Source organism: Meles meles, chromosome 17 (genome assembly GCF_922984935.1).
Source record: "Meles meles chromosome 17, mMelMel3.1 paternal haplotype, whole genome shotgun sequence".
Classification (NCBI taxonomy): domain Eukaryota; kingdom Metazoa; phylum Chordata; class Mammalia; order Carnivora; family Mustelidae; genus Meles; species Meles meles.
In genome coordinates this window covers 25,236,150-25,263,281 of record NC_060082.1, presented here as the reverse complement: position 1 = coordinate 25,263,281, position 27,132 = coordinate 25,236,150, and the positions used below count along the sequence as shown (strand labels likewise).

General features: G+C 53.0%; 1 protein-coding gene across 1 annotated transcript; it reads right to left on the bottom strand.

Moving 5' to 3' along the window:
- Window positions 1-1,278: 1,278 nt before the first annotated feature.
- On the bottom strand, window positions 1,279-26,569 carry RAB7B (RAB7B, member RAS oncogene family). Its single transcript, XM_045982075.1, has 6 exons — window positions 26,312-26,569; window positions 18,816-18,884; window positions 18,273-18,399; window positions 17,356-17,571; window positions 9,166-9,291; window positions 1,279-3,541 (listed from the first exon to the last, which is right to left on the bottom strand). Exons 2-6 carry the CDS (start codon window positions 18,866-18,868, stop codon window positions 3,461-3,463), a joined length of 603 nt encoding a protein of 200 aa, XP_045838031.1. The 5' UTR covers window positions 18,869-18,884; window positions 26,312-26,569; the 3' UTR covers window positions 1,279-3,460.
- Window positions 26,570-27,132: the final 563 nt, after the last annotated feature.

Here is a 27,132-nt window from a genome sequence, read left to right as displayed (position 1 = left end):
AATCGTAGAGCTTCTTTAGAATTTTTCTGTACTTCAATGAGGGAAACCCACTGTCTCGCCCTCTCAGTCCCTACTCCCCTCCCCACCTGCCACCCACACCCACACACACACCACGCAGATCTAAAGGCACACATGTCCCCCCACCAGCACACATCCTAGAGGAAGCCATCAGGGACACACACAGTGAGCAGGTCCTCGTGTCCTCAGGGCATGAGGTGACAGTCGGGCAGCCACCGGCCTGCATGTTCCTGGGAACCAAGACTGCCTGGTGGGTGCCGGCCACCCATCTGACTGCTGGGAGTCGTCTGTAGCTGGGGACAGGGCAGCGGGGGAGCCTCTGCCGAATGGGAGCAAGCAGCAGAGAAAGTCAGCGGTCCACCAAATCCCCGGAGGCCGTGCACTGCCCCCCCACCCCAAGACTCAGCTCAGGTTTACTTGGTAATAAGATTTGGTTTTGTTTTTTTCCCAAGGCCTGGGGGTGTGTGCTGCTGAGAACCTGAGCCTGGACCCTCCCTGTTATTCATGAACAGCTTGGAGCGCCCCTCAGAGCAGGGCTGCGGTGGGACAGGGGTGGCCTGGGTCGGAGCCGTCTTATTTATTGGGGTCCTCTTCTCTGAAAGGATGGTGATGAAGGGGCCCCCGAAAGTGCTGCCCACCCCCGCTCTTGGGCCCTGGTGGTCTCACTTAGCCCAGAGTTGCAGCCCCCACAGGCGGCCTCCCTCTGCGGGGACCTGCCCTTACAGGGTCTGTAAGTCACTGGAAAGTTCTATCCTGCTCCTGACGCTGGAGAGGATGCAGAATGGCCAGTTTAGGGCTGGGGTCGACTCTCCGCGTGGTTCTGGCAAAGACAGGTCCTCACCTTCAAGCCGCGGTGTGTCTGCTGCCGGGCGGGCCTGGCCGGGGGCTCCGGCATTCTGGAGAGCACTGAGCACAGACTTGCTTCCTCAGGACAGCTCGGGGTGTGTGTAACCCGCTCTCCAAAGACCATGCACTTGGTTTAAAGATCCGCTGTCACCGTCTTGAAATTCTTCATTTTGGAACACGGGGCAGGGCGCTTTCCTTTTGCCCCGGGCCCCCCAGTTACTTAAGCCAGTCCTAACTTTTTGTGTCTTCTCTTTAGTATCTTTTGAATTTTGAACTGTGGCAAAATTTTTTTTTTTGCATTTTATTTTTGTTAGTTTGTTTGCATTTTATTTCACTTTAAAAAAAAAAAGACTTTATTTGAGAGAGAGAGAGCATAAGCAGGGCTAACAGCAGAGGGAGAGGAAGAAGCAGGCCTCCGCGGAGCAGGGAGCCTGATGCGGGCTGGATCCCAGGACCCTGGGATCATGACCAGAGCAGAAGGCAGAGGCTTAACTGACTGAGCCACCCAGGTGTCCTTGTTTGTTTTTGAAACTTAATAAAATGCCGAAAAGGAGGACAATAAAGGACACATTTATTATTGTGGCGCACAGTTTGCAACAGTTCATGTGCCCATTGCACGAGCTGCTGTAGACACACACCCGAACACCGTATGGTCAAGCCACAGTCCGGGGGACTCCCAGAAAGCCCGTGTGACCTGCAGACCACTCCCATGAAGGACCCAGACAGTGTCTTACTCCTAGACACATGCCGCTGCCCAGGATGAGCCAGTCTTGATCCCATAGCTGGGTGGGGAGACAAGGCTCCCCAGACTCTCCCGCTGACCCCTTCCCCCCCAGGACTCCCTACCTCCGGGAGTATCGTCAGAGTTAGAGGACATCGGAAGTCCTGTGCTCGCACACCAGCTCTGCTCGGCGCTTGAGGGCAGGGTACGTCTGTGGGGACAGGAGACCTCCGTGACGGGCGCTCATGTGGCCTGGGAGCCTCCGAATGGTCATCTCGTCCACCCCTGTCAGCTGGGCCCTGCCTGTGCTCTCTGTTGCCAGAGAGTCTGCAGGGACAGGGAGTCTATGAGTTTTCCAGAACCCTCATCCTAGTATGGGTCACAGATGTGGATTTCTGGCCTGAATCATTCATGTTTCAGTTTTTGCCCATTTCTTGCCAGGTGGAGGAAATTGGGATTCTCCTACCCCTCAGATCTCACGGGTTAAACATGCCCACAGCCTGAGGACCAGCTTTGAGGATCTGCACAGAGAGAAAAGCCCTTGCTTCAAGCGTCAGGCAGTGGCCGCTGGCCACTCAGCCTGCAAGGAGCACGGCTGCCCTCTGGTGGCCAATCAGCGGCAGCTCAAGGAGCCGCTGGGTGGGGGGGGGGGCGGGGGCGGAGTCCCCTTTGCTTGTCTCTGGGACAGCAGCAGCTTTGAGTCTTCAGATAAATGAATGTCCTTGCACTGTTGCTGGACCACAGCAAGACTGTCCTCACCTCAGGGCCTTGGCTCTTGCTGCCTCCTCTCCCTGAAATGCTCTTTGTCTAGATCTCCAGTGGCAGTCCCCTGTGCATTCTCTAGTCCTTATGCCAAATGACACCTCCTCAGGGAAGTCTTCCTGGACCATTTTGCCTGAAACAGCACCAACTGCCATTCCTGTTTCTTTCCACCCCATTTCCTTGTATGCTTTGTTCAAGCACATATCTACTATTTGAGAATAGGTTTCAGTTCTGTGCCTGTGACTTCTCTCCCTTATCAGAATGGGCTTCCGGAGAGCAGGGTCCTGGTTGGTTTTATGTGTCACTGGACCTCCGTGCATTGTACCTCAGAGATACCCAACGATACTCATGGAAGGAATAAATAAATGCGTACCAACGAGAGCAGCTGAGATTTAAGCCGACCTTCAGGTCCTTGAAATCACACCCTGAGGTGGGCAACTCCCACTGGGCCAACCAGCAAGCCGAGGCTCAGAGAGATTTAAAGGAGTCATCTGAGCTTCCGGCAGAGAGGAATGAGCCAGTCCTCGGTGCATTTTCCTGAGCTCCATACCCTGGGTGGGGGGGGGGGGGGGCAGAGCGATGTTCCAGGCCTGAACCATGGCTGCCAAGGGTTGAGGCAGGCCATCCCTTCTGGCCTGGTGACCAAGGGACCCTGAGCTGCGGCCTGATCCCAAGCTGCCCGGTGGTTTTGCGGGTGTGTGGTGGCCTGGGCGAGGAAGGCCAGCTCACAGGAGAGTAGAACAGGACTCCGGAGACCATGGCCTATCTGCCCACAGAGATGTGTCTTCTGGAGCAGGACTGTGTTGGGGAGGGCGGGAAGCAGGAAGGCTGGAGCCAGTGAGGGAACAGTGACTCCTCCGGGGTCCAGATTTGGCTGTGACATTCTGGGTTCCATCGGGGCCCTGAGGGCCCAGCCGTGTCCTCCCTGCACTCAGCCCGAGGCAGGGGCTGCACTCTGATCTGAGCCCCGCACAGACGCAAGGGGGATTGGGGGCTCCAGCTGCAGAGCCTGGGTTGCTGGGGCTGGGCTTGGGCAGGCAGGGGGCTGGCGGGGGCCAGGATGCCCAGGTCCCAGGCAAGCTTCGTCTGAGCACCAGGGCGGAGTCTGAACGATCAGCAACATCTACTCTTTGACTGGTCTTCCGGTGAGAGCTTGATGGAGTCTGTGAGGTAGTTCTCTAAGATGCTGCGATACTGGGGAGGGAAAAGAGAAGCCAGAGCTCACATCCTGAGAGGTAAAACGCCTCACCTGCCTTCCGGCTGCTGGTGGTTGGGCTTTTTATTCCTTCCCTAATGCGTTGGGAGGAAGCGGAAGTCCTGGTGGAGCGGGGTGAAGGGGGGTGGGGCAGGCACTGGTCTTCCCCACCCTCTTCTTTCCTCCCCTCCTCCTCCAGCTTCTTCTCCGGAGCCCAGAGCAGGTGGACGGCATAAGCCTCCTGACCTCCAGCGAGGTCCTACAACTCTCCATTCTCCAGAGGGAGAAACTGAGGTCACATCGGACCTCAGGCAGACATGACAACCCAGTCCTTCTTTCTGCTGGAGACCTCTCCTTGCAAACACCCACCACGTCTGCCTCCCAGCCTCCCCCACCGCCGCCAGGGCACCTGGAGGGGCCCAGTCAGTCCTCGGCCCTCCCCATGGCCTCTGTCCTCCCTGAAACAGACTCAGCGTTTCCGCGGGGCCTGTTTGCTTCTCCGCCCACCTTCCCAAACCCTTGGGTCCCAACAATGTCCAGAGAAAGCCTCTCCCCACCAGCTGGCCACTTCTCTCCCAGGACCCACCCTGCTTGGCTCAGGGTAAGGGCGGCATGGGGCAAGGAGACCCTTCCTTCAGGAGATGAATTCAAGGGCGAAAGGGTCTCTACTTCCAGGGACCCCACCTCTCTACCCTGCCAGGCTCTCGCCAGTCACCAGGCTTGGGCGTCCAAGCCCGCACCACTGGTACTGCGCGTGTGAGCGTGTGAGTCGGTTAGGGCCTCTTGCTGCCTTGGCGTGGACCCAAGCAGCCCCCATCACTACTGGTGAATGTCACAGCCCTTAATGCCGTGGTCCTGGGTCCCAAGAGATGGTGTCAGGGCTCCCCTGCTGCGCCCTGAGACACAGAAGATGGTCCCCTGATGCCCCATGACTCACTGCCATCCCCGGACGGTGTGGTCATTTAGCCTGATGTGCAGAGCCGGGACCCGGCCCTTTTCCACATAGTTTGTTTCTTGAGAGCCTTTGTCCCTCAGCCCTCCCACAGAGGGTCTCGCGGGGCCTGCGTCAGCCTGGGTGATGGGCCTTGAGTATCCCTGGACAGATTATTTAGAGTTATAAGAATGTATGTAATATGATAATAATTTTAACAGAAGGATTAGTACCAGGGGTGAGGGGCTGTGTTTGCTCTGCAAGGGATCCATCTCTCTGGAGATGTCTCCACACCCAGACCGGTTTCCCCTTGGCCGGGGAGGATGTCATCCGCGGCTTCCACGCTTGACCCAGAACCATCCCAGGGCTTCCCCAGCTCCAGGAGAGAGCAGAATCCCACCCGAGGTGTCTGAGAAGAGGAAATGGGGCTGAGTGGCTCCTTCTAGCCAGCACCGTGCAGCCTGGCATGTGGGTTCCAGCCAGGGCAGCCCCGCGTGCGTCCAGTCCTCCCGCTGGCCCTTTCTGCTGGGTGCGGGGCCCTCTCATGCCACGGAGTGAACGTGACCATCCTGACATTTCCAAACGTCCCTGCGAGGGCCAAGGAAGAGCAGAGCGTCCCTGGCTAAGGCCCCCGTTACACCAAGTGAGCCGTCTCTCCCCGAGAGGAAGGTCTCAGAGGGATTCTCCTATTGTCTGGTGTTTTCCGGGTCCCTCCCTCATCACAAAAGCCCGAGAACTTGGCTGGGATCCGGAACTTTCCTCATGAGATCTTCAGGCCCAGGTGGCAGGGCCTGCTGGTTCTTCCCCCGCGAGTGTGCCCCACCCTCACGTCCACGCAAGGCCCCGGCGGGACCCCAGAGACCCTCGTGACCAGAAGCCTGTGCCACTGTCCACAACGCCAGCCTCTGGGGAAAGAGACGGGGCGCGCCTGGAGGGGCTGCGGCCGGGCTTTCTGGCTCCTCTGCATTTTATTCTAGAGTCAAATGGATCACTGCCTCTGGAAGGTGCGAGAAACCTCCTCATTCATTACACTGGCAAAGCCTGAGGTCTTCCCACCAGCCTTCTTCACCCAGTAATAGTCACACCTCCCCGGGTCCGTGTTGCCGGAGTGCTTCCCATTTCTGACATCATTTCCGTGCCCTTGGCAATGTGTGCGTCTAACTGGAAAGTCACACAGTACCATCCTCATGCAAGCACCTGTGGGCCCAAGCGCTGTGACTGACCGTGGCATCTGTCCTCGCAAGCCTGGTCACCGCTATGGCCCTGCCTTTAGATCCTGCCTCTGGAGGACCTCAGAAAGGTCCCGCCCCTTCACCAAGCTTACCTGCTCACCAGCCAGCCTGCTTCCCTCCTGGACGTGGCGATTGTGTCTTTCTCCTGTTAGCTTAGAAGGAACTGGGCCTCCAGGCTGCAGGTCACGCCCATGGGGGCCAGGCCTGACCGCTCCCAGCCCAGAGAGAGTGCCAAGTTGGTAAGAGCAAACTCTCATCATCCCAGATCCCCTGAAGCAAGCGGTGTCCCTTCCTGGATCATGAGGGCATTCTTAGTCATATTTTGGAATAACTAAGTAGCCCCATCCTTGAAAGTGGCCAGATCGGGATACTGAAGTACCTACCATCTTTCCTTTCAAAATGTTAGCCGCAGACCTATTCTGGTGTTGAACTCACAAATCACTTTCCAACCAGAGTTTGCTGCAGAACTCAGATGTTTTGAGGGACCACGAGTGTGTCATGTGCCCCAGTGGACCGCAACACTCCCTCCTCGAGATGCTTGTGTTCTCCCCGTCTCTTCTCTAGCATTGTAGTCAATCATGCCTCTGATCGCCAAGCTGGAAACCTGGTCATCAACTTAAACAGCTACTGGTTCCTTCTCTCCTACATCCATCATCAACCGCTGAAGCTCTCTCTCCGAAGTCTGCTGAATCCACCCAGTCCTGCCACCTCCATTCTGTCATGCTCGGACTGCTGCAGTACCTTCTCATCCGCCCCTGGGGGCCGTCCTCCACGAAGCAGGGAGCTCCCCTGGCGGAAACCCTTATGCAGAGCTCTTGTTTTAAAACAGCTACCTTCCGTTCAATGCCTTCTCTCTACGATGAATTGCTTTCTTCGGCCCTTGCAACAACCCCAGTAGGAAGATATTATTATTTTTACTTTAAAGAGACGGAAGTGGTGGCTGATGGAGGCTGCATGACTTGCTTTAGGACACACAGTTAAGAGGTAGAGTCCGGACTTAACATCAGATGCACCGGGCTTCGGAGCCCCAGCCTGGGGCTTCCCTCCCCGTCCACCCCTTGTATCTCCCTCTTAAACCCTCCACCACTTCCCTGGAAGGAGAGAAAAGCCGCTGGTAGAAAATGTCATTGAAAACGTGTTTGACCTTAAACTAGAAATGTGCAATCTCCAGTTTCGCTTTAAACATCCACGTGAATTTTAGATTCTATGCTCTAGTAATTATGTTTGTTTCATTTTAATGTGAAAATGTTTCTCCTTCCAGTTTCTGAGTAAAGGACACGCCGGGTGGGGTGTCAAGGTGCTGGGCGAGCCCCCATGCACCTCGGGTCCAGCAGCGCGGTCTGGACAGCCTGTGCCCCCAGTGGGAATTTCAAGTCCCTGTTGGGGCTCTCCAGGACCTCATGATCTGTGCTGTTGACCTTGGGGTCTTCCTTGCTTGCAGCACACCCCTGCTTCCCTTCATGCCACGTTTCCTTCCACAGACCAACCCACAGTTGGTTCCTCATGTGAGCCCTGTGGGTTGGTCCCTGGGCCTCTGGCCATGCCCTTCTCTCCGTCCTTCTCCTGCGCCTCCCCGCCCCCGTGTCCACCAGCAAACTGCATATTGTCTTTCAACACCCAGGTCACATGCCGCTTTTGTAGACAGCATCCTCACCCACCCTTGCCACCAGCCTGCACTGAGTCATCTCTGTGCCTTGACCCTGCTCCCTCTGGGGCACGTAGCTCTATGACAGTCTGTCTGTGAACGTCTTACTCCCCTACCTGACCTTAGAGCCCCTGAGGTCCGTAGCTCCAGCCCTAGCCTGAGAGCTCAATCAATGTTTCTGGGATTGCATTATTTTCATTTTACAGACGAGGAAACTGAGGCCCAGAAGAGTCCCATGTCTTGCCAAAGGGTCCACTTGGAAGCACCAGGGCGGGATTCGAACGTAGGTCAGCCTGACTGTGGACACCGTACTTGTGACTTCCAGACTTCTCATTGGTAAGTTTCCGCCATTGACATGAGGGACTGACCTGGGCTTACTAAGCCATTCTCTTACCAGGTAGGATATTAACACAACACCGCCACCACCACCATCAGCAGAAAACTTCATAAAGTGGACACAGCAAGAAAGACGTAACTTTAAGAATAAAGGACGCTCCTTCTTCAGAAAGGGCAGATGCCGGCCACACACAGACACGGGCTGTGGGCAGATGGCGCTTCCCTGTGACTCAGCATTTGGCAACCACTGCACGGTGTTTGCGGAGGATCAGAGTGCCATACAAGGTCAGACAACATTCCTCCGCTTTCCAGCGGAATGGCATGAGCAGGCGCTGCTGTGGATTAAGAGCCAACGTTGCAGACTGTGTCATAAAACCAACCTCTTGGTCATGCGCTAGAGACGGACGCCCCCAGCTTCCCTCTAACACAAGGCAGCAGGGGCTGGGGGTTGGGAGGGGAAGCATGAAGATAGCCTGTGGGGGCACACCCCGGGATGAAGGCTTGGAGATGTCTGGGTGGCACACTCGGGGTGTGTCCCCAGAGGGGCGGCCACTAGGAGGGGGTTGCTGCCTCTCTCCCCTGGTCGACGCCCCCAGGCAGGGCCTTGGGGCCAGGCAGCTTGTCACCCACGACATCGGCAGGCTCCTCCATGGAGTGGAAATCCCCCATCTCTTGTGCTCCTTTCCTCAATTCAAAATCATTGCTGCCATGAGTTTCTCCCTTCTTCTGAGAAGCCCACCCTGATTACATGTGGCAGACTGATGAGGCAAGCTGATCCCTTCCCTGTGCTGATCACTCAGGAACCCTCCTCTGAGTTTCCAGACTCCGTATCCGAAGGGGATGAAAACCCTGTTCCTGTCTTCCCTGATCTTCCCGCCCTCCCCGCTTCCCCACAGCTGGGGTGTGTGCTGCTTCTCAGGGGCCCCCCACCAAATCGTTCCCCAGCACACACCTGTGCTGCGACCATGCGTGGGCCCATCAGACTGCCTCCAGAGAGCAAGGGGCCCCGAGCCTTGCACACTGCCCCGCACAGATGACACACTCAACGCGGGGTCCGCAGCTACCCGGCTGTTTGACTGGAGCATGTCAGCAACTGCCGCAGACTCGATCTCCCCCTGGACAGATGCTTGGGCCTGTGGGGCTTCTCTCCCACCAGCCCAGATTTGAGCTGGATCATCGTTCGCAAACCTTTACTGCATGAGCATGTCCGGGGGTGAGGGGCAGAACCGTCTGTTTTAGAAACTGCATAGATGATACTCCGCCAGACTGAGGAGTACCAGCTCTCCCCCCAAGGGAGCCTCATACTTCTGGCCTTCTGGGGCTCAGAATCAGGGTATGGCTGAGCCCATTCCATAACTCATTAGGACGACGAGCCTGTCCTACTTATGGCCCTCCTGCACCCAGTGTATTCTCTGGAAGCTCCCGAGTTACTCATCCTCGGGGGGCGGTCCTGGAGGTACTGTCCCCACAGCCACTCACCCTGGACAGAGCACGGCTGGCCAGCATCTCGAAGGCTTGTACCACGTTGATGTCATTCTTGGCACTGACTTCAAAGTAGGGGATATCCTTCTCTTCACACCAGCCTTGGGCTACCTCCTGGGGCACCTGAATGAGGGGAGATGTGATCACTGACCCTGTATCATCACCGCCACCAAGCCCACTGTAGTCATACTGCCCGCATATCCATATCCCCATATCTCCATATCCATACCCACCACCATCTCCCCACCGCCGCTCCCATTTATCCAGAATCTTCCATGTTTCCGAAACTTGACATGCACTCTTTAAAAACAAACAAACAAACAAAACTTATTTGACAGAGAGGAGAGAAAGAGAACACACAAGCAGGGGATGCTGCAGAGGGGAGAGGGAAGCAGGCTCCTGCTGAGCAGAGAGCCCGATGTGGGACTCGATCCCGGGACCCTGGGACCATGACCCGAGCTAGAGCTGATGGCAGCCGCTTAACCGACTGAGCCAGCCAGGTGCCCCTACATACATTCCTTCTTAACATAAATCTATGACGTGGTCCTCGTTAGCTCCATTTTCCAGATGCGGAAACTGAGGTCCATGCTCAGAGTGTAGAGGGTTGAGCAGGACTTGAGCACAGACCTGGACGAGAATTAGAGCTCACTGTGCTATGCTGCCTTCCCAAGGCCCACAAGGCACAAGGCCCAAGGCACACACACTAGGCACTTCTTCCTGCCGTTGGCTCCCCCTTCTGTCCCTTCAAAAGATGAACACTACAGACACTGGTCGGGATGGAGGACTTCCATCCCCGGAGCTGACTGACTAGGGCCTGTGCCCAGGAGGTCTGCTGCTGAGGAGAGACTCAGGTCCTTCCTAACCCTTCTTCCCCAGGATGGAGTCCTGGGAACAGTGGGTAAGCCGCTTCTATGGGCGGATGTCTAGTCCTATTAATTCATTCAGTCCCCCCATGACCTTGTGAGGTGGGTCTTATTAGCTCCACTTTATAGATAAGAACGCAGAGGCTCAGAGGGGTTTAGCAACTTGCCTCAGGTCACACAGCTAAGAAGGCAAAGCAGGAAGGCAGCGCAGCTCAGGGCTCCAGGGACATCAGGGCTGCCCTCTGCAGGGCACCGCATGAGGACCGTGCCCCTCCTGCCTCCCCTGCTAGACCAACTGGCTCCTGGAGCTCCGGCTCAGGGTCTTTTCAGCTACTGACCTGGCACCATGGGCCACTCGGTACGGGTGGAATGAGTACATCTCTACCCGACTGCAAATGGTCCATCAGGGTTTGAGTGTGTTGGAAAGTGCCCAGCAGCTCTGCGAGTTCCTTCCAAAGACAACTGGAGCCATTCAGTTTAATGCCGAATTATTTCCGGGAGGAGGAAATGGCCATATAGCGAACATTTGCTGTGCTTGGTACTTTGAAATTATGATTTCATTTTACTTAAGGGGGCAGGGTTTTTATCATGGAGAAAGGACATTCTGCCTCTCTCCCAGAAGACAGTGCAGCTGGGGGGAAATCAGAGACGGCCTCCCTCACCCCTGCAGGTCCTAGCAATGACTGTCTCACTGGGATTAAAGGAAGGCTCCCTGTCCCCTGTCTCTTGGGTTCTTGCTTCCCTGGGTCTCGGGCGTGATGGCAGCACCCGGGGCTCACAGCTGTCTCTCCCAGTGCCTCCGCTGACACCAGCATTGCCCGGCGATGGGAGGTTACCACCTGAGACTGGAGGGCGCGAAGCCTGGGCTCAGCCGAGCAGCCTTTCCTTTGGGGAGCTAGCAGACGCCTCCACACCCCAGGCCCAGGTCCCGAGGGGCAACCCTAGGCCTTGGTCTAGGCGTCTGATCTCCGAGACCCTCCTGCCTTTACGGGGAGGGCCCCAGAACTGGCCCGGACTGCTTCCTTCCACGGAGCACGGATGTCCAAGTCCTGGCGAGCAGCCGAGAAGGCTCACAGTTCAGGAACATTCTGAGCTCTCTGGAGGAAGGGTCAAGGGTGCCTGGTGATTTGTAGTGTCCTCACCCGTAACCACAAATAGATAGGTCTGAGGAGCTCATCGTTGTACATGGATGGCTCCTTCGTAACGCAAAGGGCTTCCTGCCTTGTAAAGTCCTCCCGCCCGAGGATGGGACAGTCACTCCTTACAGTGCCTTCCTGACTTTCTTCTTTCTGTCCGGCCCCCCTGTCCCCGCCCAACCCTCTGCTCCCCCAGGTGATGAGCATTTGACAGACACAGCACTGATACACAGGAGATAGATGCGGTAAAAACTGAAGTCAAAAATCAAGGCCTCTGCGTCTCCAGGATACAGGGACATCTCTTGTATTTCGTGGCATGAGACACAGAAGCCGGGATGAGTGCCCACGGGCCCGGCAACGACAGAGCTGGGACGGCAACCCTGCGGCAGCAACCCACTCGGCTCGGCTCCCTCCCTTCTCTCCCCGCTGGATGCTGGACGGTGAGAGTGACAGGGCCTGTCTCGTGCCTGGGTGCCTGGTTCTAACAGGCGTTTTATCTTACTTGCCCCGATCTTTCTCTGTTGGGTGATACCGATTGGTTAAATACATTAACCTTCTTGGGGCTCCTGGGTTTGGCTCAGGTCATGACCTCAGGGTCCTGGGATCGAGCCCCACATTGGGCTCCCTGCTCAGCGGGGAGCCTGCTTCTCCCTCTGCCTCTCACTCACTCATGCTCATTCTCTTTCTCAAAAACAAACAAACAAACAAACAACCAAAAAACAAAAAACCAAAAAAAAAATTAACTTTCCTGTCGTCCATCCCTTCCCCTCCGCTTCTCAAACTCAGCGAGCTGGCCTGGGAACAAAGCCTCCCAGACACGCCTTTCACTACTGGCTTCCAGCTCTTGCTGTGGTTTCCTGATTGTTTCAATCATCTTGTCTTTTATTTATAAAATGACAGTTCTTTATACTCTAGGCTCGGACTGTGGAAATGAATTCAGGGTGTGCTGCTTGGGGACTTGGGAAATAGGAAATTTTTGGAAGCATTACTTTGGTTGACTTTGCTTTTGGCTGACAATATATACTATTAACATTTTTCTTCTGCTCTAATCTTGTTCGTCAGAGAGCAAATGTTGAACAAATCTAGCTCAGTCCGCATAATTTTATGTATGATGCCTTTCCATCTTGTATGCATTTAATTTATTTTATTAAATATTTTACTGATTTATTCGATAGAGAGGGAACACAAGCAGGGGGAGTGGGAGAGGGAGAAGCAGGCTTCCCACTGAGCAGGGAGCCCGATGCGATGCGGGGCTCCATCCCAGGACCCCAGGATTATGACCTGAGCTGAAGGCAGAGACTTAATGACTGAGCCAACCAGGCGCCCCTAGTATGCATTCTAAATGACCAATTGTATAAATGTTAACAGTGTGTCAGATACATCTCAAACCTCTAGCAAAAATAACAGAGAGTATTTTCAGAAAATAGAACTCCCTTGTTGGTGATGTGTCAGAAATTGCCTACCTGGGCACAGAGCAAAGAATTCACATTCTAGTGAATAAATTCCTTGTAAGGATGGGTGCTAGAGGAGCTGTTCTTTCTACCAAACTGGTATTTTTCCACCATGACCTTCTATAGCAGGAATAGGGTTTTGTTTTGTTTTTGTTTTTTTTTTTTAAGTCAACAAATCTCTCTAAAATCCTTCTGGTGGTAAATATATGCATATGTAATACATACATATATAACACATATGTGTTTTATTGTGGTAACATCCACAGCATCTTCATGAACGTAAGATTGGCCATTTTAACTGTATTTTCGGGCACAGTCCGGTGGCATTGAGCGTGTTCCCATTGTGGGGAGGAATGGCTGGGTATCACTCCCACCCATCTCCAGAACTTTTTCCTCATCCTAATCTAGCAATACAGTTGTAAACATTTACTTCCTTTTTATTAAGTGGGGAAAACTCCCGTGTTTTCTCAGCTCATCGGTCGGAGGAAGTAAGAGGGAGGCTGACAAGGGCTTCGGTGTATTATGATCCTCACGTGCCTTATGGTGCCACTTCCTTCAAGCCCCAGGCCAGCTCCTGAGGTCTGTGTCTGGGCTCCCTGTCCCCCGGATTTGAGCCCAGAGAAGGCACTTCTTCAGCGGGTCCCTGGTCTTAGCTGCTCAGCCCCATGCAAGTGAGAGCGCAGAGCATGTCTAAGCGGGCCTTTTCTGTCCCCAAATCCTCTGCAAAGCTGGAGCCCAACAAGGACACTGGGGGGGGGGGGTGGGCAGTGGCTTCCCAGTCTCCTTCTCCTCACTCACGGTTCCTCCTCTCCACTTCCCTGCCCACATTTCATTACTGCCCAGCGCTTCCCCACCTCCAGCCTCTGCCTCCCCCTGCAGATGCGCTCCCCAGGGCTTGCCCGTGGATAGACCGACTCCTCTTGCCCGCCCTCCCCCAGGGTCCTCTCTCACTTCCCCACCTTGGCTGAGCCCCGGCTTTTCCTGGAGTCTCTGTTCCGCCTGTCACCCTCACCAGCGGGGGGGGGGGGGGGGGCTATCTCCAAATGACGCTCACCAGAGACCCCAGAGAGGGGGATGGGCTTGCCTGGGGCCTCTCTGCTTCCTTCAAGTCTCTATCCTTCCTCTCTCTGAGGAGCGAAGCCCATCACCACCACCCCCCCCCCCCCCCCCCCCGCTTGGACAGACACTCCCACCCCTTGGAGTCATCACCTGTTCTTTCTATCCTGCTTGCTGCCATCCTGACCCCCATGGCCCGCGCCTCCCAGGGCAGCGTAGCCGTCCCTGCCCCTCCAGCGGAACACAGACTGCATCTTCTCTCCAGCTCGGGCTCCTCTTTCCAGGTCTCGACTCAGGTGACCTCTGTCAAATATTGAATCTGGCCTCCCATTCTGTGACACAGTCTCCTTCCCTTCAACCTCCTCCCACCCTCCCTCTTTCTCTCCTGCCCTTCCGCCTTGGACACCGCAGCTGCCGGCTCCTTCAAACCTCTCCTCGGCTCTCTTTGTTCCTTTGTGGCTTGTCCATGCCCCCACATCGCTACCCTTCAGCTACTCTTGTCTGGAAACACCTTAGTCCTAGGCCCCTTGTTCCTGGCTCTCAACCCGCACGTGGCTACGGGAGAGAAACCCCATGCAGATGCCAGCTCTAACTCCTGGTCTCCGTCACCTGAGCCTCTGGTGTCACCACCGTTCTTATCCTTGACCTTGACTTCTCTCCAGGGTAACTGGCAAAGCTTCACCATGATTCCTGAGACTTCGACTCGGCTCCCTTCCTCCTCCCGCTCAAAAGAAGCCGGTGCCTCTGATTTCAATGAGAAAAAATCAGACTCTCGGGCCTGAAATCCTTCAACTTCCCACTCTGACCTGCAGGCTCATGAAGCAGCATGTTAAAATGGGAGTTTCAGCAGAGGCGCTACACTTGGGTGGATGTCAGATATAAAGTAGGTTGGGAGACAGACCGCCCCAGGAGCTTGCCCATTTCCAAAAGTTCATGACCAAGCAATTGTTAGATGACTCTAAGACCCACAGCATGGATAGAAAAGGACTGCAAAGTGGATTAGGAAAGATTTCTTTGGAAATAGCTGTGTTGTGGGTATACACCTTCGCCTCCTGCAAGAGAGAACAGGGTAAAGCGTAGCCTCTGCCAAAAGAAGGTTACAAGGAGGCCACCTGAAAAGCTTAGCATCCGACCCCTGGAGTTTGGTGGGTACAGTGGACAGGTGCCTGACATGCCCCTGAGGGATTTAAGGCAAAGGCCAGAGGGCACAGAGAGAACAGACTGCCAGGAGAATGAACCCCCCTTCCCCACCCCCATGAGGGAGCCAGAGCTCGAGGGCACACCTCGTGAAGCAGACGGGGCTCCACAGCGAGCACCAGCCTGGAGCTGTTGTAAGTCCCCTCAGCAGCACTGCCTGCAGGACCTGGTGCCCCCGGTTGGGTGGAGGATGGAAACTCAGGAGATGAGGAGAGAGAGGGGGAAAATGCAAGATGCTTGTCATGGGAGAGGCAGTAAATGCTTCCCGTGGAGGCTGCTTAAGGACCCAAAGGTAACCGGTGGAAGAGAGAACTTGAAACACCTGTCAGGACCAGAAAGTAGAAACTATCTCATGATAGTACCCATTAAACCAGGATTTTCTAGATCTCCTGACTTCTCCCTCTTGCTTCTTTTTTTTTTTTTTAAGATTTTATTTATTTATTTGACAGGCAGAGATCAAGAGCAGGCAGAGAGGCAGGCAGAGAGAGCGGAGGAAGCAGGCTCCTTTTTGAGCAGAGATCCTGATGCGGGACTCAATCGCAGGGCCCTGGGGTCATGACCTGAGCCGAAGGCAGAGGCCTAACCCACTGAGCCACCCAGGCACTCCATCCCTCTTGCTTCATTTCTGACAGCGTCTGAAGCCAGAATTATCCGGGGAGGGGAGGAAGCATGGACATATACAGTTGGCAATGAGATGTAAAGGACCATCTCCCCCACCTAGACCACAGTGTTCTCACCTATAACTGCCCCAAGTTGGAAAAAGAAAGGGAGACACCTTGCCTTTCAATGAACTTAGGACTTTGATTATTACCTGAGACTGGATGTTTGTAATTAGAAAACTGACACTAAATTTGCAACCTGAAGTGACCACAGAATCGACGTTGCCTAGATTTCTATTCCCAGCACAGACATCTCCTTTAAAGTTTTATTCTTGTATATTCTACAGCCTACCGTCATCTCCAATTCGTTGTTCTACAAGTTCCTTAAATTCTTTCTTTCTTTCTTTTTTTTAATATTTTATTTATTTATTTGACAGAGAGAGAGAGAGAGAGAGAGAGATCACAAGTAGGCAGAGAGGCCGGCAGAGAGGAGGAGGAAGCAGACTTCATGCTGAGCAGAGAGCCCAACGTGGGGCTGGATCCCAGGACCCTGAGATCATGACCTGAGCCGAAGGCAGAGGCCTAACCCACTGAGCCACCCAGGCGCCCCAAGTTCCTTAAACTCTTTCTGAACAGGAGGCTCTTCTTAATGATAGTGGTAGCTTCATTGGAAGCACCATCATCCATCCATCCATCCATCCATTGGTCCATCCATCCATCCAACCATCCATCCACCTGTTGGTCCATCCATCCATCCAACCATCCATCCACCTGTTTGTCCATCCATCCATCCAACCATCCATCCACCTCTTGGTCCATCCATCTATCCATCCATCTACCCACCCACCTATTGATTCATCCATCCATCCATCCATCCATCCATCCATCCATCCATCCATCCACCTATCCACCTGTTGGTCCATCCATCCATCCATCCATCCATCCATCCATCCATCCATCCTTCCACCCATCCACCTGTTGGTCCATCCATCCATCCATCTATCCATCCATCCAACCTGTCCATCTGTTTGTCTGTCTATCCACCCATCATTCCAAATGATGCCTCAGTTCTACCCTTTTCTCTGTTTGAACCATTGTGAAAATATAGCTCAAAGATGATGGCTCATTCCTTCATTTCTCTATTTGAAACACCAAGACAACCTTGTTCAAATGGCTCTTTTCAGTGTCATTTAAGCTTCATTTGGCACAAGAGCATCTTTTACAAATTAAGTCTACCTCTATTGTTATCTCATTAGTATGCAAGAAAGAAAGAGCTCTAATCAATCCCACTATAGCGGTAAACCTACATGAGTGGGGTCACCATAGCTATGGAGCAGACTAGACAGGCTGTCATGTAGTTACCAGATGATCCAGAATACATGAATGCTAATAAAAATATATATTACTAACTTTCCCAGAAAACTTATAGAGTCGAGAATATATAACTGCAATCCCCTGCCTGACCCTGGATGGAAATACTATTCTACAAGTTAATTCAAATTCCATCTGCCTTCCTCTGATGTCTTAATTCTTCCATTCCCTGTCTCTAGACAGAATTGCTTCCACTTCTTAGCTCCCATCATGCTATTTCTTGCCTTTGCTCATGCTACTTTTTCAGCCTGGAACCCACCTCCCCTCAGAAGCCCTTTCTCTATTCTAGGCTTGAGTAAATCCTTTCACTGGGGTCCCCAAATATCCAAGGTCTATCTCTATCATTGCATTTATCATAATCATCTTTTAGAGTCTCTGTATCCACTGCTAGACTGTGAGATTCTAGTGATAGGAACTGTGTCTGATTCAGCTCGGTATGTGTGGGACCTACCACGGGGCCTGGCACATAGTAGGTGCTCACACAATGTTTGGTGACTGAATGTTTGGACAGTACCTGCCGGTCTGCGAGATCGATCTTGTTTCCCAGCACCACCATGGGGTAGGAGGGCTCCATTGGAATAGTTTTGGCCAGAACATCACCCCGCCAGGTATCCAGCGCTTCAAAGGACTCTAGGTCGGTGACATCGAAAGCCAGGATGCAGCCATCGGAGCCTTTGTAGAATGTGGACACCATGGAGCGAAACCGCTCCTGTCCGCCTGTGTCCCAGATCTGGAGGGAAAGAGCAGCCACCCCATCAGGCCGTGATGAGGGCCTGAAGGTAGACCCAACAGGGCCACATGATGTCAAAGTTTCCTTTCCTGGGTAGGAGGCAGACAGCCCTGGCACAGGTGCTTGGGGTCCTTCCACACACAGGCATCTTCACCCTGTCGCCCACGGACACCGCAGCATATTTGCACCATTGTCTGAGCTCGCACATTTCCCCTGGCTCATCGGGACAAGCACTGTTATTCTCATCTGTCAGATCTGGACCTTGGGAGTGACTTGCTCAAGGCCACTTACCAAGATTTCCAGAGGACCTGAGACTAGGAGTGAGGCCTCCCAACTCGTAGATTTGTCCTTTTTCCACCCCATGCCCCCAGATCAGGGATCAGCAATATTTTTCTTAAAGGGCCATGTTGTAAATATTGTAGGCTTTGCAGACCACACTGCGTGTTGCAACTACTCAGTTCTGTTGTAGTGGGGAAAGCAGCCATAGACTGTAAGTAAACAGTGGACACAGCTGTGTTCCAGTAAAACTTAATTTACAGGAACAGGTGGTGGACAACATTCAGCCCCTGAGTTGAAGTCTGCTGATCTCTGCTCCAGACCTTTGTAGCTCCTGGTGCACACTGCTCGGTGAGTGGCTAGCTAGGGAACGTGGAATGACTTCCAGCCAAGCATGCTGAAGAGGGAAAGGCTGAGATGCTCACCTGCAGCTTCAAAGTTGTGTCATCCAGGATGATAATCTTGGAGAGGATGCTGGCCCCCAGCGTGGTCTGGTAGTCCTCATAAAATGTCTTGTGCACATATTGGTGGAGGAGGGAAGTCTTTCCTACACTGAGGACAAACCCCCAGACACATGTGAACAATGCACGAACACACACACGCACACACACACACACACACACACAGCCATACCATTCTCAGATCTTGCCATGCCCCTCTTGCTGCCATCTCTCCGAGAGTCTGAATTTCTAACACCTGCAGTCCCATGACCACAGTGAGAAATAAGGGATTAGGGAATGGACTTGAGAAGCCAGGACCCATCCACATAAACCAGAAACCAGGCAGCCCAGCTCTCAGGCTCTTTTGCTCATCCGAGCTCTCTCTCTTCCTGGGGGTGGGATGTCCTCCTTGGTGCCACTCTGAATCAGAGAGGGACCCACGGTAGGTGGGAAATATTCAGGAGGTCTCCCTGCCCTTGGGTAGGGGCCGCTTCCCAACCCCCATCCCCTGAGCCAATCTGGGCTTACCCCAGCGCTCCGATGATGATGAGCTTCAGGTCCACCTTCTTCCGGGGATTCATGGAGGGACGTCAGAGGCTGCAGGGAAACAGAAGTCAGTTGCATGCTGGTCAGAGTCTCCGGCAGCCGTTGCTGCTGGGCTGGCCTCTGCTTTCCCTTCCGTGATGTGCAGATCACTGCTCTGGGCCCAGCGAGGTGGGCTTGTTCGCCCGCAGAAACAGATGACCGGCAACCCTTATGCCCCCTGCCCGCTTCCTCTTGGGGCCTCCCTGAGGCTGGAAGTGTGGTGGCCCCACAGGACAGGCACATGGCTTACCCTTCAGCCTTACCAACCCGGCTCTTGGAGGCAGCCTGGAGTGCCAAGACCAGACGGGACTGAACAGAGGCCTCAAGGACAGTCAAGCCTGGGGCCAGGGATGGAGGGCTGTGTGGGAAGAGGAGATGGGGGCAGGACAAGGGGTCCATTGTCAGGACTGCCCGGGACGCTTTAGATGGGAGAGTGCCCCTCCCCCAGCCCGAGGTGTCGCTGCAATCACAGAATCAAAAAGCTCTTCTCCAGTGCAGCTGGTGGGGGTGTCACTGGTACACGTTTCTGGAAAGCTACTTGGCAGCAAGTATTGACAGCCCTAAAAATGTTTCTGCCCTCCATTTCTAGGAATTTGTCCTAAGGAAATAATCTGAAATGCGGGCACAGATTGTTGTTCGAGAATGTTCTTCACAGTATTATTTATAAACATTCAACAACAAGGAAGTGGGAAGGGATGCCTGGGTGGCTCAGTCCTTAAGTGTCTGCTCAGGTCATGATCCTGGAGTCCTGGGATTGAGCTCCTTCTCCCACTCCCCCTGCTTGTGTTCCCTCTCTTGCTGTATCTGTCAAATAAATAAATACAAATCTAAAAAAAAAAAGGAATTGGGCAAATAAATCATGGCATGCAATGAACTATTCATGTGGAGTTTTGGAAAATATTATATTAATGTGGGAAAATGCTTATGCCATAGGGTCTAAAGATTTTTTTTTTTTAGATTTTATTTATTTATTAGAGAGAGCAAGAGCAGGGGGAGTGACAGAGGGAGAAGCAGACCCCCACTGAGCAGGGAGCCTGATGTGGAGTTTGATCCCAGGACTCTGAGATCATGACCTGAGCTGAAGGCAGATACCCAACCAACTGAGCCACCCAGGCTCAACCTCCTGAGGTCTAAATGAAAGACAGAAGACACTGAACTGTATATATGATACCACCCCAACTATTATGAACATGAGTTCCCACTTGCATAGAGAAGGTCTAGAAAGAAGTATACAACAAATTTAAGTGGTTAATTCTGGGTGGTAGGAAATTACACAATTTAACATGTGTTCTCTGTGCTTTTTAGTATGTTCCTTTTTTAAAATAACATGGCAAACAGGTATCATTCCTGTAGGAGAAATACATACACGTGTGTGTGTGCATTTTTTCTAGACATGCGTATATTATTATTATTATTGTTGTTGTTATTATTATTATTATTATTATTATTTAACAAGCTACAGCAAAACTGTCGCAAAGGGTTTGCTTAACTGGCTCTCTGGGTTCTACCCTTATAGGTGCACTTCTGCAAACAGAATTCCGAGCTCCTGAGTCTCCCGTCCTTGGATGTACTCGGTAGGTGTACTGAGCAAACCTTGATCTGACTCATCCTGGCTGAGGTGTCAGAAGAGCTTGAGTTTCCCCGGTACTCGGAAAAAGCTCTACAGCGGATGTCCTCGGACCCTGGTTCTTGTTCTCTCACTCTGCCACTGAGGGGCTTTGGGCCAGTTCCTTCCGCTTTCAGAGTCTTGGCTCTCCAACTGGAGAGTGGACAGGTTGGGCCCCAAAGACTCAAGGTCCCTTCTGGTTGAAACATGCTTTATCTACTGGAGCTGTAACTCACTGGTCACATGAGCCCTGCCTGGGGTGCCTAGTGAGTGCAAAGCTAAAACAACAATCCCAGAGGCTGAGGGCTGCCCGTGTCCTTCCAGGAGCCATGTCATAGCCCAAGAGTGATTTGAGGCTCTGCTCAGAGCTGCTTGTCCCAAGAGCCAGAGCTGGTGTCACTGGACCTTCTGTCATAACCTAGGAGGGCTGGGTTGGCATGGTGGGCAACAGGTCCTGGTGATCCATGACAGTCATTCCAAAAAGACCTACCTGTCCCCTGCTGCGAAGCCCTGCACTAGACACAGGGAGGAGCACAAGCATGGAACAAACAGGACCCGCCCACTAGGGAGTCATCACGGGAGAAAGCCCAGGGCTGAGTGAGTACACCAGAGAGAAGGTGTAAAACATCCCAACAGGTGCACAGAGAAAGTTCTGTGGGAATCTGCAGGTAGGGAGAGAAGCTGACAGTCCAAGCGGGCCCGAGACTTGTGGTTAGGGGGGGATATTTCAGAGGGAGGGGTGAAGTAATCAGAACTCTGGGAATAGGTGAATGGACAAGGTGGTTGGTTTGCTTCAGGGAAGGGTGAGGTGAAGGGTAGGGAGATAGGAAAATGCAGGGAGAAGCAGCAAGTTTTAAGAGGGGTTATGGGGATCAGACCAAGATTCTGTCCATTCATTCCTTCGTTCATTCAGCAAACATTCCCTATGCTCCAGACAGGCAGAGGAAGATCACTGCAGGTATTAGTCATGGTGACATTTTGTTGTGGGTGTCACTGTCCGCGAGGAAACCACCCAAGGGAGAAATGGCTCAGAAGCCGCAGAAAGGTGGCATGTCTCCAAGCATCAGTTTCAGTCTCAGAAGGGGAGCGGGACCCACGGTGAGCTCTTTCGTAAAGGCTTTGGTACAAGAGGCTAATCTAGCTTTGAAAGATAATGCAGTGGTGTAGAAAGGGAGTCAGAGCCACAGGGAGGCAGGGACAACTGGGAAAGGAAGGAGCACCTGCAGACTACCTGCACGGGATGCTCTGTGTTCTCTCAGAGTCTGGGGAATCCTCCAAGAGTCCTGTGAGATGAGTACCTGAGACTCAGAGAAGCCAAGTCACTTATAACCCATCCAAGACCATCCAGACAGTACGAGGGCAAGCCAGGGTTTGAGCTGAAGGCCACAGAAGGCTCCTCTGCCATGTTGCCTCCTGACCTCCTGAGTCTGGACCTGTAGAATCTGTGTGCATGGGCTCTGGGCGCTGGGCTCAGGTGTGGTGTGCCCCAACCAAACCCTAGTAGAGTTGGGGGAGATGGAGAGAAAAGCGGTACAAATGGGAGTGGAGACCGGTCTGCGGAACGAGAGCTGTTGTGTGGGGACTGAAAACCAGGGTGAAGATTTAGCGCGCGGACGTGGCGGGCAATGGGTTTACACCCTGTGACAGGGCCGTGCCTCCATCTTGGAGTCGTCTATGCTCACACCATACGCTGCTCACCCAGCACTGTGTGGAGGACTTTGTGAATATAAAAATACAAATATGCATCTCATGGTGAGGTTAAATGAGAGAATACATTATTATAACACATTTACTGCCCAAACTAAAGGTTCAAGAAATGTTAGCCCTTTTTTTTTAAAGATTTTTATTTATTTATTTGACAGAGTGAGAGATCACAGGTAGGCAGATCACCAGGCAGAGAGAGAGGGAAGCAGGCTCCCTGCTGAGCATAGAGCCCGATGTGGGGCTCGATCCCAGGACCTTGAGATCATGGCCTGAGCCGAAGGCAGTGGCTTAACCCACTGAGCTACCCAGGCGCCTCAAGAAATGTTAGCTCTTTTATGACTCTTGTTAGCACACAGAAGGCGCCTATGGGACCGACACGACCGGTCTCTATTTTACCACTAAAGAAACAGATGTTTAGAGATGGGAGGTAGTTTTTCTCTAAAAACACAGCCTGGACTGGGAGGTAGAATTTGAATCTAGGCCTACCTGCTCATTCTATTGTCTTTGCTAAGCCTAGGGCAGCGGCCTCTCGGAGCCCCGAGAGCGAGGCTCCGGGCTGGGTGGTGTGGGTTTGACGTGGGGCAGTGGAGCTGGGATGCTTACGACGGGAAGCTGGCGGTGAGGGCAGGGGAGGTAGACAGTGGGTGTGTGTAACGGAGAATCGGTAGTACTACTGGGGAAGCACCCTACAGGTAATCAAAGGTAATACACAACATAAAAGTGGGCAAGGAATACGAATGGGTAACCGGCAGGCGGCTTGTGAATGGTAAGTAGTGAGCTTTGAAAGGATTCTCAACCTTACCGATTTTTAGAGACCTACAAAATTGAAATATACCTTTTTTTTCCCACCCACCAGAGCATGGCAAAAATTAAAAAGACCGACGGTAACGTTTAGTGTGGGCAAACGTACAGTGGATTTGCTATTGTATATTGTTGATAGACTGCAAATAGTATGGCCTTTTTGGGAGGGAAATTAGACAATGGCAAAATGTCATATCCCAGATTCTAATTTTAGAAATCTATCCTGCAGAAACGCACCTATGCGCAAACATATCTTTACACAAAGATGACTGCTGGAGAACACTGCTGTGACCCAGTGTCCATCGAGAAGTGATTCTCTACATAAATCGTGATCCATTCAGACTTTGGAATACGAGGCGGTTTTAAAAACAGTGAGGTGATGAAGTAGAAAAATATGAGAGCAATTTAAAAAGAACATCCCCGAAAATTCTGTGTACTATGATCTCAGTCGTACAAAAACAACCACCTCCCGTGTGTTGACCATATGTTTGGTATTATATTTCTGCTTGTCCTGTATACCCTGAAAGCTGTGGAGAGATACTCTCCATCTACATGATTGACAGGAGCTGGGCAAAGGCAGATGAGAAGCTGGGAGCTATTGTTTTATTTTATGTGCGTCTTGTTTTAAAATTTGTTACATAAGGTTCTGCTGTTATGGTAATTAAACAATATCAAATACAAAACCTTAAAATTTCTTTAAAAAAAGCACATGGGTGGTTGGCCCAACGTCATCCGAATGTGACTTCCTGACAAGATGAATCCTTGGTAACAGGGACTGATCACGAGTTTTGGAGTCAGTGTTCTCCGCACATTCATGACCTTGGTGAATTGCTTGACCTTGGTGAGTATGTTCCCTCTTGCGTAATATGGACGTGGCTCATGGCCTTGGCTTATCCTCAGTGCGGCATGCCTCATTTCTTAGAGCAGCACAGGCTCCCCCAACGGGGGAAGGCCCAGATAGATGGTTAACACCTGTATGAGATAGCGGTTGGTGGCAGAGACCGGAAATTGTAGCACCTGCCACTTTCCATGGTGTAGACACTCCTGCCATGGCTGATTTCAAGCCGTTGATGTGGATCCTGCCCCAGCACACTGGAGGAGGGACCTCAGAGATGATCTAGTCCAACCCCCCCGCCCAGTGTCTGAGCCATCTTGACTGCATCATGGCAAGACAGAACTAAACCTGCCCCATAGAACTCCTTCCCTCCACCAGCGGTGGGTTTCTCCTGGGGCCACACAAAACATGCTCGCTCCCTCTGCCGCATGCCAGGCCTTCTGAGGTTTCAAGTCTACTCCTTGACTCTTTCTCGAGTCTTGTCTTCTCCAGACCCTTGTGACTCACCTTGGCCTTGACTCTGAGCTCCCTCCCCCACCCCCCACCCCAGTCCCCTTCCACAGACCTCCTACCCCATTCTAGGAAGGCAGAATTTTCTGAGCTGGCTTTTTACAATAGCCTAGTCCTTGCCCTCAGGATAACTAGCAGGAACAGGAGGGTGACGAGGACCGTATCACTAGCAAGGGAAGGCGGGTTGGCAGAAGACACTGGCTGGGCTCACCAAGGAGGCGTGGGCAGATTTCAGATGGTGGCCAAAGTCCCTTCCCGTGTCCTCTGGGCTCTGCCCTTGGCCGGAGTTTGGCAACAGCTGTCCTTTTGAGCCTCCTCCCACTCACTCAGCTGCCTCGGTTGTCCAGGCTGACTCACCACCTTCCACTGTTAAGTAACAGGGAAAAGCCGGCTTGGAAGGCAGAGCCCTGCCTCCAGCCAGCCCTGGTCCGCCCAGAGCAGAGTGTGCGGGGACTCACTCTCTACTGCACCGACTAACTCTTCTCCCCTTCTTTCCTGGCATCCCTTCTAAGCCCGGAGCCCTGGTTACCCACCAGCCAAAGCTATGGTGTAGCTCAGTCCCTGGGGAGCAAGAAAGAGTGGGTTGATGCCCACCCCACCGGCCTGCCCCAACAGCCCTGGGGCTCGGGGCCAGTCTTACAAGAACTCCTGGATCTGCTCTCCTCTCACCCTCACACTTCCCTTCTCCCCCTACCCAACTGGCCCCAATCAGGATCCAATTACAATCTCCTGCCTCGCTGATGTTGGGTGGGGTGTCATTTCTGCGGACTTGGAGACCAGTGAGCAGGGGCAGATGTGAATTCCGAAGCAGACAGTCTCCCCACCTTGTTCCTACCGCCTTACCACACCTTCACTGCCTCCCCTCCCTGCTCCCACATCTTGGAAACGGATAAATATATCCACCTTAAAAATAATGGGATTTAGGATCATGGGGATAAAGTTTGTGTTTGCAAGGAAGCTATCTATGGAGTGAAAAGCTTTATTGCACTGAGGGAAGGCTTGTGACTCTGCTTTGCCCTCCTAAATCCCAGCAGGTCTAGACCTGCTCCTTCCAGGAAGTGCACTCATAGCTCTGGTTTCAGGAGGCTCAGTACTTGCTAGTGTTCTTTAAGTTCCTGGAAGTATTGGTCCTGTCTCGCTAAGTAGGCTGTCAGTGCCCAGAGGACAGGACACTGCCTCCCATTTCTCTATCCCTCCATAGAGCCTGACCCATGCTGGGAATAATGACTCTTTAATAAATAGTCTTTCACTCATTTCCTTCCATCCATCCATCCATCCATCCGTCCATCCATCCATTCATCCATCCGTCCATCCGTCTAGCACATGTACTATGTGTCTACCAGGCATCAGCACTGTATAGATCTGAGGCTACAGACAAGTCACTATGTCTATGGGACTTCTGTGATGGGGCATCGACTGACAAGCTCAAATTATTTTTACTAATGCATAATGCCTTGCAATTATAGGGCACTTGGCAGTTTACAAAATGCCAGCACAGTCCAGTGGGTTCCTGAGTCAAGAGCAACGAATTAGTGGCAAGCTGAGACTAGAATTCAGATCTGTCCAACTCTGTTCATTGCTTGCTTAGCGTTGCAGAGCTGTGCCGGGAGACACAATTTTGATTTAGAACAAGAAGGACTCTTTCCTACTCTAGAAGATCTTTGATCCCCGATGAGACCCACTGGCCAGCAGGTTCCACCCAAGAAGGTGCCCTGTCAATGTGGCAAGGCGACCCAGGGCATTAGCCAGCTGTATCCTCCCGCTGAGACGGATGGCCCATGCAGAGCCCTGAGCCGGGCCCCAGTTCCCCGGGCTGGGCGGGGACGTCCTTTCTGCCGGGCTCGCTGCCAGCCGGAGACGTTTCTCTGGCACGGGGTGGGGGTTCTTTGGGTTGGATCTAAGCCCTGCAGCTGCCAGATTCTTAGCCTCATACTTGCGTGCCTTGCCTCTCCTCCCCCCAACCCCACCCCAAAACCCCAGTACCTCTGGGGGTTGCTGGGTCAGACAGAAGAACCAAAAAGAACTTCCAGGGTGCTCAAGGCTGTGGCTGCTTAGCATCCGGCCTCCGAGGGCAGGCGGCGTTTCTTTCTGAGTCCGGGGGTCTCCTCTTAGAGCAAAGATCTCAGCCGGTTCAGAGGAAAAAGGCTTTGGATCAGAATGGCTTGTTGAGGCCAAGAGACTTCCTTCTGTTTTCCTCCTCTCCCTCTCATGCACAGACTTGGGAAAGTTGCAAAAGAGGCCGCCCTGGGTGAGCTCAGCAGCGTGGGTGGAGGGGGTGGGGTAGAATGGGAAGCCCGGCCTCAGGGCTCCCTCTGTGGGGTGGGCCCCGTGAGAATCAGAATCGGGTTTACAGGATGCTGGCCCCCGAGGGTGGGGGCGGGAGGAGGAACAAGGAATGGAAGGCTCCAGTGTGGGTGCATGCAGGTCGGAGCCTGCAGGGAAACACACAGGTTTGTGGGCACTGTGCAAACCTTCTGGCTGGTTTAGGAACCTCTGCTGGGGCAGCTGGGAGCCCCCCAGGAAAGGGACCTTTTCTTTGTGGAAGGATTGGTTTCCCATGGGCAGCAAATTTAGTCCCACCACGAGCCTGGCAGGGAGATGTTCTGGTCCTCACGCCTTTTCCTCACCCTAGTGCCGTCTGTCCACCGCATCGCACCACCTGGCCACCGCGCACACGCACACAGGCACGCACGCACACAGCACACAGCACCCCGTCCCCCTTAGGACGGGGAGGCAAGTCCTGACATCTCCCTGGGCTCTCAGATGAAGGCATGTGTCTCCACCTGAAGTCCTTAAAGAGACTA

Excerpts from the sequence above, each read along its gene's own strand:
- RAB7B (XM_045982075.1), bottom strand. The coding sequence starts at position 18,868 with ATGAATCCCCGGAAGAAGGTGGACCTGAAGCTCATCATCATCGGAGCG. Across the intron at positions 9,292-17,355 it reads TCGATCTCGCAGACCGGCAG|GTGCCCCAGGAGGTAGCCCA; the intron begins GTACTGTCCAAA and ends CCCCTCATTCAG. Across the intron at positions 3,542-9,165 it reads CCAGCCGTGCTCTGTCCAGG|TATCGCAGCATCTTAGAGAA; the intron begins GTGAGTGGCTGT and ends TTCCCTCCCCAG.